Genomic DNA, 18,367 nt, shown 5'->3' on the forward strand with positions numbered 1-18,367 from the left:
TTTTTTTTTTTTTTTTTTGGTCTTCCCCCAGGAGCTCCCAAGGAAGTTCCGTCTGATCTCTTGGAGGAGAGGGATGGTGAGATTATCAGTGGTATTGAATGGATTTGGGATAATGCACGTATGGGTCTCATATTTTCCAGTAGGGCCAGCTAGAGGGATCCATCATGAGTTGGGGTGGACACCAAGGCAACGCGTATCGCCCGTCCTGAGGATGGGGCTATCCCATTTTATACAGTTGTGATAGCCCAAAAGATTCTGGAGCCTGTATCTGGACTCATGTTCCTTGAAGGTGGTGATAAGGGTCCTTATCCCATATCAGACTCACCTGAGGAAGAAAATGAGGGCTTCATCTCGGTGCTGTTGGAGACGCCGATGAGAAATGACCCCAATTGGTAGAGGGAAGAGAACAGTCTCTTCCTTAATGTTAGTGAATCAATGGTGTCAGAATCTCCCTTGTAAGAATTGGTTCACATAAGAGGGAAGATTCCATATCTGGCAGGATGATGATGTCTTCCAAAGTGGTGTATTTGTCACCATGACGACTTCTGTCTCTGTGAACTGCCATTGTTAGCTCAGATGATGATGTATGGGGTAGTCATCTGCACATTGGTGTCAGAGACTGTACTAGCTGAATCTCATGCCCCTCTTTACACAGTAATGATGATTCTGCTCCTGCCAATGGTACCAAAGTAGAAGCATTCTTAGTCTTTGAAGTCTGGAGTTCAGTACCATGCTTTTAATGGATTTCTGAGCATCCTGGTAACAGGTGTGATGACTAACCCAACTTTGAAGGTGTAGGGGATGCTTAGAAGTAGATCTGGAGGTGAATTTCTCTTGCGTCTTTACAGAGGTCTTCTTACCCTTGTAGTCAGCCTGAGATGAAGAGTCCTTGGCTCTACCCTTGCTTGCCCCTGTGTCTGAACTGTGTTGGGCAGTGCATTCCTTGACACCTCAGCCCACCATTCAGGGGGATCTGCCCAGCCCAGATCCAACTGAGGCCTCAGTCTGCTGCATAAGGTGCTTCCTGAGCCTGAACTCTCATACTTGAAGGGTTTGGGGTGCGAAGGAGCTGCAGATACTACACTTAATGGAGATATGAGCTTCTCCAAGGCAGTAGAAGCACCTCTGGTGGTGGTTGCTGACCACAAAAGTACGGAAGCAGATGATGGGTTTTTGAAGCCTGGAATCCTGGGCATACTCAGAGTCCTGTACCAGGAAGGATGGTGGGAAGGGGCTAAAATCTAACTATCTAAAGCTAACTAAACTATACTAAGCAGAGTTATTTACAATATTTACTGTTTGTTAATATTTACAGGAATAATGTTGGAAGGTAAGTCGATGGTCACTGGAGTGTTCCATCTCAGATCATGTGGCAGTGAGAAGTAGCTGCAGAGGCAGTCAGTCCATACCACCCATTATACTCTCAGATCAGAGCATGAGGAGAAGGGTACAGTAGAGTTGCCTGGAGTCTGGTTGTTGAACAGAACATAGAGTCGAAAAGGGACTCTGGCAGCTCCACTCAGCACTGCTGACCGGGCCATTAAAAGTCCGGTTGGCACAGGACTGTCAGGCTCCCTACCTCGCTCTGCGTGGCTCCCAGAAGTGATGCCATGTCTCTTTACTCCTAGGCAGAGGGATGGCTAGGGGGGCTCTGTGCGCTGTCCCTCCCTGAGCACTGGCTCTGCAGCTCCCATTGGCTGGGAACTGCGGCCAATGGGAGCTGTGGGGCAGCATCTATGAGCGGAGGCAGCACACAAAGCTGCCTGCTCACCCCTGCACCTAGGAGCCGAGGGACATGTCACCGCTTCTGGGGAGCCACCTGAGGTAAGCGCCGCCTTGAGCACACCTCCTCCCACACCCCAACCCCCTGCTTCAGCCCTGAGCCCCCTCCTGCACTCCAAACCTCTCAGCCCCATCCCCCCAGGCTGGAGCCCCATCCTGCACTCCAAACCCCTCATCCCTATCCCTATCCCAAAGCCTGCACCCCCAGCCAGAGCCCTCACCCCCCCAGCATCCAAACCCCCTGCCCCAGCCCGGAGCCCCCTCCCACATCCAAACACCCTCCTGCAGCCTGCACCCCACTCCTCCTCCTGCACCCCAACCCCCTGTTCCAGCCCTGAGCCCCCTCCCACACCCAAACTTCCTCCTGGAGTCCGCACCCCAAGCCCCCTCCTGTGCCCCAATCCCCTGCCCCAGCTCGGAACCCCCTCCTGCACCCCAAACCCCTCATCTCCAGCCCCTACCCCAGAGCCCGCACCCCCAGCTGGAGCCCTCACACCTTCCCGCACCCTAACCCCCTGCCCAAGCCAGGAATCCTCTCCCACATCCTGAACCCTCATTTCTGGCCCCACCCTGGAGCCCGCACCCCAGCTGGAGCCCTCACCCCTTCCCACACGCCAACTGTGAAAATGAGCGAGTGAGGGTGGGGGAGAGCAAGCAACAGAGGCAGAGGGTATGGAGTGAGAGGGGGGTGGGGCCTCGGAGAAGGGGCGGGGTCTCAGGGGAGGGGCAGGGCAAGATTTTGTGTGATTAGAAAGTTGGCAACTCTAGGGTGCAGGCATGGACTAACGGATACTACTAGCGAGAATCTTCCAGTCCCGGGCACATGGAGTAAATGTGTACCCACAGTGGAATAGATAAAGGGACAAACATTTGAAGAGTCAGATTTTACATCAGGATACGTAAGCCTACTTGGTATTTATCTTGAAATCCTTATCAAAATCGTTTGCTGTGGTAAATTATGTTTGATTAAAATACCAATAGATTGTACACCAAAATCAAAGAACCCCAAATGCACAAATAAGAAAACAGTCAAACTTCCTTCAGCATACAAAGGCACTGTACCAACAACAACAAAATCCCTCTTCTCCTCAGAACCAGGCCTTCCACGCCACTCCAATGTGTAAGGAAATCTCCCCCAACTCAATCAGCTAGAGTTAGGATGGTCAATGCATTTATCTTACCTCTGCCACAAGCCAGGCACAGTTTACTCTGTGAAAACTTTTCATCAGTCAGAAAACAGTATATTCAAAGGACAAGTGAATTGTGCCTAAATCAAGAGGGTTGGCACATTTGCTGCACTTCCCTCTAGACCAGGATGTGCTTTATATACCCCAAGCCTATTAAAATAATGAAGCTCCTGGAGTTCATAAAAGGTGACACTGATAACAACATTGCAAGATTTTACTTTGTTAAGTGATCTGAGATATTGATTATTTTAAATGGTGTTAGAGGCCACTGAATTTCATATAGCCATACTCAAGGTAGCAACAATACTTCACTATTGTAAGAATTAGCCATTGTAAGGCATGCATCTTTTGTTCTTTGCTGCCCCCTCATGTGTTTTCACATGTACTTTACTCCCTGCTCTTCACCAATGGCATCACAGAAGCTAGAAAAGAGAAAAACCTCTAGATCATCTAGCACATCTCCCTGCAGCATTACACTGTACAGTTCTTTGTCCAGTTAGCTTTAAAAGTTTCAAGTGACAGGATGTTAACCACTTCTTCTGCGAGACTAGTCTACAGTCTACATCATTGTCAGGAAGATTTTCTGATATTCAGAAAGAAAGCTCTATCTTAATTTAATCCTATTACTCTATTAAGCTTTTCAGATCTATTGCTAGTTTTGATGGAGTGTGTGTGCGTATATATATATAAAGTGATGGCAAATATATAGAATGGAAAACTATTACACAGTTGTTTTGTAAAAATAGTTTGGTTACACATTTCAAGGCTGATATCACTTATTCAGTTACTGTGCTCAAGGTTAATAGTAAGTCATATTTTTCAATGAAAGAAAATCATATTGTTTCAAATATTTCCATATTGTCATTTAATTTGGAGCATATTTTTTCTAAAGCTGCTAGGTCATTCCTAGAGATAATTCAGTCTGTAATCCTTGGAGGTAAAGGGCTTTATATTTTCTTAGTTGGAGTTTTTAGCTACTGTTAGTGCTTTGTAGAGCCATCTTTCTATTCCATTGCTTACAGTATATAATTTAGTGTGGAGGGACTGTCTATTGCCTAAGAGAGCTGGAATTTGTGGAGGTATGAGTCCTAGAACTAGGTATAGTCATTCTGTGACTGCTCCTCAATATATTCTCATTACACATTTTCCCACCTAATTTGTTTTAATCTTTCCATTTCTGAGTTGCATCTGTAGCCTTTTCTTTTCTTTTTTAAAATGCAGCTGCTGTCATTTCTGAAAGGGTCTAATATGTGTGAATGTGGATATTTATTTTTATTTATTTTTATTATATTAAAAAACTGCCTATCTCAGGCTCTCAGCAGCCTGATGAACTATTAAGAATAAAACCATAATAATAAAATAAAACAATGGTAAAACACTGGTTGATTCCACCTCACAGCCATTCAGCAAGATGACATTTTAAAAAAATCCTTCACCCCTCAGTTCATTCCAAGAAAAGCCTAAACACCATCCTTCAGAAGCTCTATTTAAAGAAACCACTAAAGGAGAACAATTGTTTAGAATATGTCAGACAGTGGGATATTTGATCACCAGTATCAGCTGTGATTTTTAGTGAATATACCTAAGCATGTTGGACAGTCCCTATAGAGTCAGATTGTGGGGCAAGAACCAGGAGCTACGCTTTCCATGTGAATGTGGACAAATTAATGTAAGTAGGACATACTTCAATTAATAAGTAAATACTCCATGTTGAACTGAACAACTACTGCCCATTTTACAAGCCACCCATTTCTTTCCTCACCTCCAACCATGAAGCAATACTTTCTTTAAAGGGCTCTGGTCAAATGATCCAATGGCCTGGTTGCCATACTCCCTGCCAAACAGTTTGAAAATTTTTATCCGTGTGCTACTGTACAATGAATTCTAGTATCAACTCATTCCAGCTAATGCATTTTTTCTCCTCATATGTGCTTCCCTGAAATGAATATCTATAATTAAAGAACAATTCCTTCTGATCTCAATGAAGAAAATCCATATTACCTTCCTTATTCCCTTTGCATCCCTTCCTCATCTTTTCTTTTTCATACCTTGCCCCATGCTGCCTCTTACACTAGGAACTTCCTTCACATTCTGGCATCCTACCTCTCCTCATTCAAATCCTTCCTGAGAATACAATTTTCTAGTTTATTAGACTTGTGCCTGGTGCCCTCAGGTTCCTGCTGGCAGTGTTAGCAGTGCTGTCTGCTGGTCTGAATGTTTAGAGCAGAAAGAGCAGTACTGACAAGAAGACAGCAAGCAAGGAAGAAGCAGCAAGGAAGCCAGACAGTCAGTACTTCGAACACCTCTGCCAAGAGTCCAAGGGGCAAGGTGGCGCCAGAAAGGATTGCTTTTTTTAATTGTTGCGAGAAAGAATGATACAAGCATTTTTCCTGCCTTTCTCCCTTGGTGCATTGCTTTGGTGTAACATGCATTACCATGATTTTATATGGCCCAGGAAGGTATCTATGCAAACTTCTGTGCTTAGTCATGAAGGTCTGTTACTATAGAAACAACAACAATATCAAATACAACATTATGTCTAGGGATGGGCAAACCAGTTCAGGCAAAATACCATCCAGCTTCAACCCTTACTCATTAGCCAAAGTGAATCCTAATCCTTTTCAAGGTTTGCAGTGATTTAATACTTTTCCCAACCCTTGAAGTCATTTGGCCTTTCAGATCCGACCACCCTAATATGTAGGTTGGGCATGGCAGATCTGGTGGCCTTTCTGGTGGAGCATGTTAACATTACATGAAATTAAACTACCCCTCCATTTCACTGCTCTCTACTGCTGCTCCCTTTAAATTTGCTGGCACAGAAAAGTTTTCTAGTTAAATTGCACCCTGACTGCACCTCATACCTTATAGGCATTCAAACCTCAAATGATGTATTGCTTCTGACATGCACATTGCACTCCGGGGATTAAGTAAAGGGAAATCTCCAGATCAGTGGGAAATTGAAAGAGCGCAACAGTGGCATCCAGCAGAGAGTATCCTGGGTCCTGCTGTTTGGGCAGCTACTCCTGCTGGAGGAAAGAAATTGGCACAAGGGCTTCCCTGGTAGAGAAGCTTGTAAGGCACTGGCTTGTGTGTGCGCGCATGTGCATGTACAACCTCTCTTTAGGGTATCATCACATTGTGGGATGCAATCCAGACCAGAGAGAGGTTGTGTCACTGCTTGGCCCATAACCCAGGGAGCCTCACAATATTTTGCTATTGTAGTTCCTAACCTGTGCCCTCACAAAGAGCCAAACAACATGTCGGTCACACCCTGAGTGTCTGTGTATAGCTACAACAACAACAAGGAGTCTGGTGGCACCTTAAAGACTAACAGATTTATTTGGGCATAAGCTTTCGTGAGTAAAAACCTCACTTCTTCGGATGCATAGAGTAAAAGTTACAGATGCAGGCATTATATACTGACACATGGAGAGCAGGGAGTTACTTCGCAAGAGGAGAACCAGTGTTGACAGGGCCAATTCAATCAGGGTGGATGTAGTCCACTCCCAATAATAGATGAGGAGGTGTCAATTCCAGGAGAGGAAAAGCTGCTTCTGTAATGAGCCAGCCACTCCCAGTCCCTATTCAAGCCCAGATTAATGGTGTTGAATTTGCAAATGAATTTTAGTTTTGCTGTTTCTCTTTGAAGTCTGTTTCTGAAGTTTTTTTGTTCAATGATAGTGACTTTTAAATCTGTAATAGAATGACCAGGGAGACTGAAGTGTTCACTTACTGGCTTATGTAGGTTACCATTCCTGATGTCCGATTTGTGTCCATTTATTCTTTTGCGGAGGGACTGTCCAGTTTGGCCAATGTACATGGCAGAGGGGCACTGCTGGCACATGATGGCATATATAACATTAGTGGATGTGCAGGTGAATGAGCCCTTGATGGTGTGGCTGATGTGGTTGGGTCCTCTGATGCTGTTGCCAGAGTAGATATGGGGACAGAGTAGGCAACGAGGTTTGCTACAGGGATAGGTTCCTGGGTTGATGTTTCTGTGGTGTGGTGTGTAGTTGCTGGTGAGTATTTGCTTCAGGTTCGGGGGTTGTCTGTAAGCGAAGACTGGCCTGCCTCCCAAGGTCTGTGAGAGTGAGGGATTATTTTCCAGGATAGGTTGTAGATCCTGGATAATGCGCTGGAGAGGTTTTAGCTGGGGGCTGTATGTGATGGCCAGTGGTGTTCTGTTATTGTCCTTGTTGGGCCTGTCCTGTAGTAGGTGATTTCTGGGTACCCGTCTTGCTCTGTCAGTCTGTTTCCTCACTTCCCCAGGTGGGTATTGTAGTTTTACGAATGCTTGATAAAGATCTTGTAGGTGTTTGTCTCTGTCTGAGGGGTTGGAGCAAATTCGGTTGTATCTTAGGGCTTGGCTGTAGACAATGTGTATAGCTGCAGTCTGCCAGCAACACTCCAGTCACAATCTGGCTTCCAAAAGCCTTGGTTACCACCTGTAGGGTAACCCCAACACGCACCCAGTCCTCAATATTCCCCCAAAACATGTGTTCTGTCCAGCCCTCTCCAGGGCAGTTCAGATATTAGAGATCTGTTGCCCCTGTAAGGGTCAATATACAACAGTTTGCTACTTTAATTAGCGTTACCAAACAATTCAGCTTAAACACAACATTGGATTAGTTTTGATTAAAAAATACAACTTTTTTTACTACAAAGAGATAGATTTTAAGTGAGTACAGTTATAAGGTATTAAGGTCAGAAATGGTTACAAGAGAAATAATGATAAAACACTTTCTAGTAACTAAAACTTAACAAACTAGACGTTGTTCAAGGTAAAATCTTTACCACTTGTTCCCAGCAACATTGCTAACCATATTCTCAGGTCAGGATGCCCTCCCAAAGTCAAAGGGCTGGTTTCTTTGTCGTCTTAGGTTAAAGAGATGGGGAGAGAAAGAAAGAGAAAATACCTGGGGTGTTTTTTGTCCCTCACTTTTAATCCAATCACCCTTTGAAATGCATTTTCCTAAGGGTTACCCCTAGATAAAGTTCCTTCCCACTGTGAGGATGGAGACATGAAGTCTCATGGTGCAAGAGTTTCCACGTTGTTGTTATTTAAATGTTGTTTAAAATGCAGATAGATCTGTTCCTACCCTCCTTCTGTTGCCAAAGAATGGCCACCTGACTGGTGTTTGTGTAACCCACACACCTCCTGGATGTAGTGTTCTGTCCCATCTAGTGGCACCAAGACCACGTACAGAAAGAGAGAGAGAGAGAGAGAGAGAGAGAGAGAGAGAGAGAGATTAATGAGCTTGCTCTACAGCCTTAGCTAACAGACTTATGGCTTTTGGCTCATGCGATAGAGGCTCATGCATTAAGCTCCAGAACCCCTAGGTTCGATCCCGACGGCCAGGGCCTGTCAGCGTTATAACTGGGGGCTCATCCAGGATTTCAACTGGGAAGTCTCTGAAGCTCGGGACACGCTTCCTCAGCTAGGGGAAGTATGTAACCCAGACACCTCCTAGGTGTGGTGTTCTGTCCCATCTAGTGGCACCAAGACCACACTCTCTCCCTCTCTTTCTTTTTCTCACACAAACACACACACACAGACACACACACAGAGATTAATGAGTCTGTTCTACAGGCTTTTAGCTCATGCGATAGAGGCTCATGCACTAAGCTACAAAGGCCTCAGGTTCGATCCCACCCACACATGACTGGGGTCTGTCAGCATTATATTTGCCAATCAACTTTGATGACACCTGGCTAGAGGAGTTAGTCTGTCCTTTGTCTTTGAGGAACAGGTTCACTCCCTCTCAGGACTTCTCGGGTAAATACATGTAAGTCATAATTTCAGCTTATGTTCATAACTTTACATATAATGTTACACAATTCACCATCTTATTGACCAGTGAGTTATTAGTTTTCAAATGATACCTCAACAAGGCATATTTTGTACAAATATTATTACAGTAGTGTGTAGGGTGTGAATATAGGAGTGCTTTCAGTCACAGTTATCAGATATTTTCTTTTATTATTAGGAATTTTTCTGTGTTACAGACTTTCTGAATCCTTGAATCTATGGGAAGGGGCCAAAATTTCTGAAAAAAAAAAAAGAACCTGAAGCCTATCTCCTTTGAAGGCAAATAGAGTATGGATAATCAAAGTGTGAAAAATGGTGAAGACCTGCAATTAAAAATAAGCAGACTAGCCATCTATAATATAAATGGCTCACGGCTGCTAGCATGAAACCAACCCCCAATATTATCTCTTCAGAGAATGCATTACAAGGGGTTATGGTTACAGTTGTCATGGGGAACAGTTACAATTAATGAGAGATCTATGCAGCTAGTTTCTTTTCTCATTTGTTTAATTACCATGCATTTAAGAATTATTATAAAAGAATCTTAATTGTGGATGATTTTCAACGTGTAAAGAAGTGGATTTTAAAAAGCCTAAAAGTGAAAAGCTGTTCAATCAAACTCTGATCCACATGTGTTAAGCAGGAAGCAGAGCTGTGCCTAAATTGTCATGAAATCAAGAAGCGAGGTGAGCATTTGCAGCATCAGTGAACATCCGTCTGACTTCCAAGTGCTATGGAGGAATTTAGACTTTATGAAGGAAACCAGGCAGAACACAGCAATTTTACATTACTTCAACCCTAAACCAGGTCAAACTTAGTGGTTTTGGCTGAGCTTCACTTCAAGTATCAGGATTCACTCAAACTCTGAACTCAAAGTGCAACTCAATGAGTATGAACCCATCTGAACAAAACAAGCAAACAAAAAATGTTGAACAGGAAACTTTAGGCTCCTAAGTCACTTACATACTTTTGAAAACTTTCCACTATCTACACTGGGTACTAAATCATACCCAGACATTGCCTCAGTGCCTGCAGAACTCCACTTTCCAATTAGTAGGTCAATTTGTTGCCTGTGCCTCTACTACATTTCAGTGCATCAATTTATCAATATACAATATTACCAGATAGTCACATATGGATACATGCAGAAGAAATGGAGGACAAAAGACCATGGTTTATTGACATTTCCACCATCTCAAAAACAAAGTTTTGGAATGAACTCACATTAACACCAAGGATATATCTATATCTAGATATCCATGTCTAATATGACACATCACTGGAAAGAATTAATTTGCTATTTGTGGTAAAAATTAGCCAAAACCTTTTTTATAAAATAAACTTATGGATGTAAAAGAATATATTGTTTTTATTTCAAAAGAGCCAGACATTTTTGCATTACATTTTCATTTTATAAATAATTATTCAGTTTCAGACGACCATTATACTTTCACTTTGTGCTTATATTAATCTCTCTTACCTGTTATAGTTGCTTTGTTGATGGATGGTTGGTTACACATGGGTGACCGTCTGACAATGGGAAAAAAAGGCATAAATGTATCAAGTTTGTATATTAGTGCACTCTTTAAACCATTTGTTTGAAAACACTTTTATTTGAGAGATTATTTTGGGTTGGAATGTATAGAAACTGACAAAAATAGTTCATTCAGCATATATACAGAGGTGAACAGAACTCACAAATGAACCTCATATTATTTCACAGCTTGCGAACTCCAGCATGGGAAGTTTACAGGCATTACAACTGCACTGAAAAATTGTGCTTAAACACAGTTAACATTTACTTACATTTAAAAGGAGTTGTAACACATTCATTCAACTGTAGAGTTTTGGGGATGGTTGCAGCTAATCCATACCCAATCCCTATTTGCAATGACATGCTAGTAGAGTCTTTGGAGCTTCCAGAATTCCAGGAGACCAGGAGTGAAATCCCATCCCCATGAAGTCAGTGATTCACACTGTGATTCACACGGACTTCAGTGGAGCCAGAATTTCATGCCCCTGATTTGGAAATTAAAGGGCATTGACCATGACATTAATTTAACCCTCTTAGTCTACTTGGCTACAGAGTGTAGGGAAATGTGGAAAGAAGCATAAGGAATGATAAGAATGCCATAATTAATTATGAACCTGGACCTAGAGGGAATATTGAAGGTTGGGTGTAACTGAGACCATCGTTTTTAGGTATATTTATGTATTTCTTTAATACCCTGAATTCAACAAAGCATTCAGCTTGTGAGTAATTCCATACCTATTCACCAAAGCACTTAAATAAGCATTTAAATGTAAGTATGTGAATAGTTCCACTGACTGCAGTTAAGCACAGGCTTAAACGTTTTGCTGAGTCAGGGCCCAAATGTGCTTTAGCTGAACAGCAAGAAATTATGAAGTAGTAAAAGTAGTGAACAAACATGAAAGGAACTGCAATATTTGGTTACAGAAAGTCCCTTAATTAAGAGAATATTTCTAAAACAATCTAAAATATTGTTGAGTTTTCAATTGCTATTGTGCAGTATTTTCAGCCATTTTTCATTTGCTACACATAGAATCTGCCCCTTAGTGTTTTATTCTGCAGATCTTCTTTCATGCTTTCTCCGGTAACTGGGATGACTATGGGGGCAGATTTTCTGACTTGATACAAGAAACAGAAATGTCCCCTAACTCACCTAGTGGGGATACCCTCAGTGTGGAGGAGTCTCCAGCAGGCACAGGGTTAACAGAACCAACTTCCCTGTGGCACAGGGCTTATGTGGAAGAGGGGAGGATGGAGAGAGGGAGGGACAGAAGAAAGGAAGGAACAGAAAGTGGTGCACTCCAGTAATGGTCTACCAAGAGACCATATGCCAGGTGGTGCCAGTTAGACCAGCCCCCAGGCTGTTCTAAAATGAGCCAGAGCTGGGGAAGAAGATTAAATAGCTCTCTGACAAGCTCCACATTTTGCTGTACCCAGTGAAATCTGGGAATCTGCCCTATATCAGAAATTGCTTAGAAAGAGCATATTTTAACTGTTGTATTTCTACAAACCATAACTAGTACAAACCCCCAAAGTCCTCAAAGAGATCCTACAAACCTTATTAAATACTATAAAATCTTGATTCATTCCCTTAGCACCCTCCATCCTATGCACTGAATGAGGCAGGGCTCCTATAGAAAAATTATGTGACCCTGTAATTAGAGACTGAAGATTATTGTGACGTGTATGCACCAAGATAAAATAAAAGTACAAAGGGGAAGGAACAGGCAACCTTAATTCTAGTATTTCCTAATTTTGAATGCTGACTATACAACCAATATATGTTCTGTTAATTTAGTTTTTTTAATCTAATCTAATATAAATTGTGTGAAAATTCCTACTGCATACAATAAGGTAGACCAGTCATATTGGTATTACTTTGATATTAAATTGGTACTAATATGAAACTTTTAGAATACAATTTAAATAGACAGCATTCTAAAAAGAAACTGTTTAACGTCAAATCCCTCACATTGGGATACTACAGCATAGAGGCATGTCCTCTGGCTGGGGGATGGCAGTAGCCCACCTTGCATAAATCAACAGTATGTAGGAGAAGGAGAATTCTGAATTCAAACGAGGCAAACAGAGCTCACTTAGCCTCTTCTGGCAAGTCTGTCTAGAAGAAGGAAGACTCTCATTTCAAATCTGAGCAATCCAAGCTCACTAGCCTAGAAAGGCAAGCAGACTTGGGTGGAATCAGTGATACCTGTCCCTAGCAGGCCAGCTGGCTATGCCATGGCATTCCCATGAGCTGGACAGGGTGGACTGGCCTAACAAGCCATTACATTTGAAACTCACTTATTATAGAAACAGTACAAATTGATTCATATGATTTTTATCCAGGGTTAACAAATGGAAATGGATTTTGGATAATGGCTAAACATATACGTATTGTGAGCCGGAATGTGAGAAGTCTATTTGCTCTAGGCCAGACTGAACTAGTAGTGGGGGAGTTAAATTACCAGTTCCCTTGCTGCCATACAGGAGACATATTGAGAGGGTACAGGAGAGTTGACAGTCGGAAAATACTTTGAATGTTCAAGTGGACAAGTGAAACACAGAGATGGGGTTGCTTTAGTAGTGAACAAGAAAAAGTTATTTTAGTGAACAGCTGGAAACTGGCATTTGAACAGATTGTCACAGCAAGGTTTACTGCTGGCTGCAACAAACTATGCATAGCCATGACCTGCTGTTATGCACCAGCAAAAGAAGCAGAAGAGGAAGAGAAGGATGGATTTTATCAACAGCCAGACAGCATTGTCAATGAGATTCCTGATTATGATATGAGTCTAATAATGGGAGATATGAATGCAAAGGTTGGTAGCAGACATAGTAAGCAAATGAATAGTATTGGACCAAACAGCACTGGTCCATGTTAGAGTCTACAGAAGTGCAGAGTGTGGCAGTGATCATGAACCACTAATGAGAAAGTTTAAGATTAAGTTTAAGTCCAGGAAAAAGATGGGTACTAGTGGCACCAAATTTGTTGTTGATAAGTTAAAGGATAGCTCTCCAAGGAAGGGATACAAGGTGGCGCTTGGAGGGCATTTCATGCCATTAATTTGTGCTTGTGAAGACATTTCACCATAGACTGCATGGGAAATATTCAAGAAAGTGATACAAAACACAGTGGGTGAAATTATTGGAAAGCATAAGCAAATAAGGAAAAGCCGAACAAGCAATGAAACACGAACATTACAGGAAAGGTGTAAACAAGCCCAGACTGCTTGGAAAGTGGAAGAATTAAAAGCATAATGCAAAGCCATTAAGATATCACAAAGAATGGACAAGCAAAAGATTTCAAAAGAAGAGGCTCAAGAAGGCTCATCATGAGAAGGCATCATGAAAACAAAATATGAAAACAATATACAAAAAGCTAAGGTTGTATGGCAACACAACCAAGGCAATAACGCAAGCAATAAAAAGGCTACTGGTGGATTGACAACAAATGCCAAAAAGGTGTTGGAAGTAGGGAAGAAGCCTTTTGACAAATAGCTGAACCTTATAGTTCATCCAGATGCAAGCATTCTAGATATGCTAGATGAACAGGGCAGCGTGCAAGACAGAATACAGACCAGCACTGAACTACCATTAGAAAAAGAGAAAGAGGAGTGGAGCACTTAAAAAATGGGGAAGTTGCAGGAACACACAATATAACAGCTGAACTGCTAAAAGCTAGCAAGACAAGTGCTATCCAAGTACTAGAAAAAATATACAAGAAGGTATAGGAACAAGAGGAGATAGCAGATGCCTGGCTAATGACAATACTTGAACCAACTTTGAAGAAAGGAGATCTGGTGATCCAAATAATTATAGAGGCATAGGTTTATTGTCAGTACAGGGAAAAATCATGACAAAACTACATCAACAGAGTAAGGACAATTTTAGAGGAAGCAGTGGTGAGAAAATACAGCAGCTTCAGACCAGGCAAAAATTGCACCAGATACTCATGCTCCAATAGTTGATGGAAAAAAAGCAAGAATGGGGATTAAAGATGTTTGCTGTTTTCATTTACTTCAGTCAGGCTTTTTGATTTAATTTGGAGGGAAGAATTAGAAAAAGGAGAAAAATCATACGAAGTTCCAGATAATATGATTGCAATTATAAAAGCTATGCACAAAGAATCATGCAATGCCATAACAACTGGTGGAAAATTTAGCAACTGGTTCAAGTCAAAGTTTGCTGTAAGACAAGGGGGCATGGAAGCATCGTTGCTTTTCATCTATTCTTAAACTGAATATTAAGAATGTTAGATGAGTCAGAGGGTTGACATTGGATAATCTAGAGTTAAGCTCCTCAATTTATGCAGATTATGTACAACTGGCAGACACATTTGAATTAATTATGATAATCTTTGCTACCTTGGAAAATTGGTGTAATTGACTTGGACTTACAATAAGCGCCAAGATGAAGTGATTGCATTTTGGAATAGGAACAATAAATGTCATAGTGATGAAGTCATAAAACGAGTACAACAAGGAGTCCGGTGGCACCTTAAAGACTAACAGATTTATTTGGGCATAAGCTTTCGTGGGTAAAAAACCCACTTCTTCAGATGCAAGGAGAAACCTCACTTCTTCCATGCACCTGAAGAAATGAGGTTTTTTACCCATGGAAGCTTATATCCAAATATATCTGTTAGTCTTTAAAATGCCACTGAACTCCTTGTTGTTTTTGTGGATACAGACTAACATGGCTACCCCCTGATACACAAAACAAGTAGAATCTTATGTGTATCTAGGAAGCTTAATCAGTGCCAATGGTTCCATCAAAAATGAGATTAAAAGGAAGTATGCCTTCGCTACAAGTGCTGCAAGAAATTGATGAAATTATGGAGTGATAAAAACATTACGTTTGGTACCAAAGTGAAAATTTATCAAACTAGGGTACTAACTATATTACTCTATGGATGGAAGCAGCTGCATTAAATGAAACAGACATCAGAAGGCCAGAGGTAGTAGAGAAAAAGGGCAGGTGTAAAGTGGAATGATTTTAAGACAAATGAAGACGTTAGAAGGAGAGTAGGATGTGAAATTAGGATATTGGCTACAATTGAAAATATTATAATGATGATGACACTGCAGAAGACCAACAGTGATAGGATGCCAAAGAAAATAATGCAAGCATGATGACAGTCAGTCTGACCAAGAAGCTGACTACCAACTAGATGGCTGGATGTTGTTTGCAGGGACATGACCAGGCAGGGCTTAATGGAGGAACAAGCCAAGGACAGGAATGAATGCCAACACTGTTAACTGCTCCCTGTGTCTACAAAGATGCTCCAGGATGAAAGAGTGTCAAATTATTTTAGAAACTAACAATGCACTATAAACAACTTCTATCTTGTAAATATAGTGACAAGAAACCCAAGTTCTAGTCATAATTTACAACATTAACCACTATCCAGAACTCCTTAATGGAATTACAGCTGTATATTACATTATTTCTTTTTTTTTGTATGTAAAACAGGTTCCACAGTTGTTAATTTCTGTAGCAATGTTGGAAAAAAAATGTATGTGTTATTTCAGTTATATAATCAGACTTCAATAGGTATGTTAATACTCAATTACCATATATTTTCAAACAGATTTCACTGTCCTGGACTGAATAGGCAGAATTTTAGGGTAAGATCCTGCTAGTGAGTTGCCATGGGTGGTTCACACACTTGGTGGATACAGTTGCAGGATCCCTTACACATGACTAATTTGATGCAAGTCACAGATATTAGAAGTTACTCCCAAGTTTAAATAATCACATTGTAAGTAAGGTACTGCAAGAGAAAATGATGGCTGTTGGCTTAGTTTTAATGTTTAACACTGTTATTTCAAAATATTAATAGAAAATTAACTGGTCATATCATTTGATATCATTTGAGGCTTTTACAAGTCTAACAGCACAGGATGCAGTCTGAAATCTAAAGACATCACCCTGAATTCTAACATTTAATAAGCACCACTTCAGAAAGTTCAGAGGGGAAAAGAGTCTGCACTCACTTGTTGGGTGCCCGATCTGGTAAGTTGGTTAATGCAGCAAAATTATTCCGTACAGTACGCAGGCTGGCCAGCACCTGGAACAAAGAAAGATGTTTCATCTAAATTCTTGCATGTGATACTGATTTATTGCCACTCCGCTGTGTTAAAGGCAAAGGAAAAACACATTACAAATGGATTATAAAAAGTTTCCAGGCTTGTTTTAATGTCCGAAGAGTGAACATTATTTAACAATAAATCTTTTGTAAAACAAGAACAACAGTTCATTGCTTTTCCTCCTTCACTAAACAACTCATTATTAGCTTAAAGACAGACTTATTTGAAAAGGAGGAAAGTTTTTCACAGAATGCAATTTAATTCTCCAAAATGACCAAAAAATAATTCATGTTTTGAGAAGAATAGCCCACTAATACCTAGCACTGCATAAATAAAAATGATTACATGATTTTCCATTTGCACAGCAGCAAGCTTTTACATTTTACATCCAGTTTGAATAAAATGTAGTGAAAAAAGTTACCAAATTCATATGCCTTGCCTATATGAACACTAACAAATATATGTATAGAGAATGCCTTTAGTGCAGTGCTAGACCTGAATATAAACAAAGGATAATGTCTAGATTATGGGCACACATGGACTAGAATGAGGCATGGAATGAATATAAGAGAAAAGAAAAAAATAGAGGAAAAGGTTTGCTGCTTTTTAAAGAAAGAAAAAAGAATAATCAGAAGAGAAAATACTAGATAGAACTGAGAAAAAAAAAGAGTATGAAGATATTGTAGAAAGACAGGGTGAGCTGGAAGTGAGAAGGGAAAAAAGGACTAAAGGAAAAGAGAAAAGGTAAAAATAAGGAAAGATACATGCTTGACTTTATAGTGAATTTATATTTAACTTTTATAACCTTCTATTCTACTCTTCTAGCAGATATCCTATATATCCTGTCTGTGGAGGAGGGGAAGAAGGGAAAGGGATGTGGTGGCTAGCTGTATTTTGAGTAACTATGCTAAAATGGATAGATTTTTATCTTTGACATATAGTTACATTATTGATTATCTCTAGGGGACAGATTCTGGCTGCTCCAGTGCAAATGGTGAGGATGAGGGGAGGGAACATGGAGCCCTTCCCTAGTTGTGTAAGAGACAGCCAGAATCCCACTCTTTGAACTCCTTGAGTGGAAAGAGTAGCAGATCACAGCACTGTGAATATTGCTTAACACATCAAAAAGGCCACCACTTCTTTCCCAAACAGTGCACTAGGTGATGTTCTGAGAAAAATGATGGTGGGGGAGATGCATGCTATACTCCCAGAAAGGTGCTTCTCTATGTGCTCCCCTCAATCCCTGCCAAAGCATTCTACAGCACCCTGCAGGCAGATTGCTTCTGGCATCTGTTGCAAATGCACCAGATCTCCACACACACCCTTACAGTGGCTACCAGGGGTCGGCAACCTTTCAGAAGTGGTGAGCCGAGTCTTCATTTATTCACTCTAATTTAAGGTTTCACGTGCCAGTAATACATTTTAACATTTTTAAAAGGTCTCTTTCTATAAGTCTGTAATATATAACTAAACTATTGTTGTATGTAAAGTAAATAAGGTTTTTAAAATGTTTAAGAAGCTTCATTTAAAATTAAATTAAAATGCAGAACCATCCGGACCGTGGCCAGGACCTGGGCACTATGAGTACCTCTGAAAATCAGCTTGCGTGCCGCCTTTGGCACGCATGCCATAGGTTGCCTACTCCTGGGCTACAGGTTTAAAAGTAACAAAACATTAGTTATTAACTACAGTGAATTATAGAGTTAAATAATTTTAATTCTCTTGTTTGCTAATTATCTAAAAATATTTATAGTTCTGGCTTTTCTGTTTGTTTTTCCTTCCGATGGGAATATTCCCGTGTATAAAAAATTACACTTGTGTGTAAGTGTTTGTAGGATTGAGGCCTACAGGGGAAAACCAATTAATAAAACTTCACCTCTCCCTTCCAAGTGAACACACCTCTGCTACACAAGATTTAATCACTGAATATAACTGTTCTTCATTTCAAAATCAAAACATAGGCAAA

At 40.9% G+C, this 18,367-nt stretch overlaps 1 protein-coding gene across 7 annotated transcripts in view; it reads right to left on the bottom strand.

Moving 5' to 3' along the window:
- The window catches only part of PDE4D (phosphodiesterase 4D), a 1,097,801-nt gene that overhangs the window by 142,779 nt on the left and 936,655 nt on the right, over positions 1 to 18,367 (bottom strand). For 6 of the 7 annotated variants that reach the window (XM_065599005.1, XM_065599006.1, XM_065599007.1 and 3 more), the window contains 2 exons: positions 16,309 to 16,382; positions 10,262 to 10,311 (listed from right to left, as the gene is read on the bottom strand). In XM_065599005.1, the coding sequence (XP_065455077.1) occupies positions 10,262 to 10,311; positions 16,309 to 16,382 (124 nt within the window). Of the gene's footprint in view, positions 1 to 6,284; positions 7,522 to 10,261; positions 10,312 to 16,308; positions 16,383 to 18,367 lie in introns of those variants that run through there. The other variant, XM_065599009.1, reaches the window with a different exon arrangement.

Source organism: Chrysemys picta, chromosome 6, assembly GCF_011386835.1.
Source record: "Chrysemys picta bellii isolate R12L10 chromosome 6, ASM1138683v2, whole genome shotgun sequence".
NCBI classification, from domain to species: domain Eukaryota; kingdom Metazoa; phylum Chordata; order Testudines; family Emydidae; genus Chrysemys; species Chrysemys picta.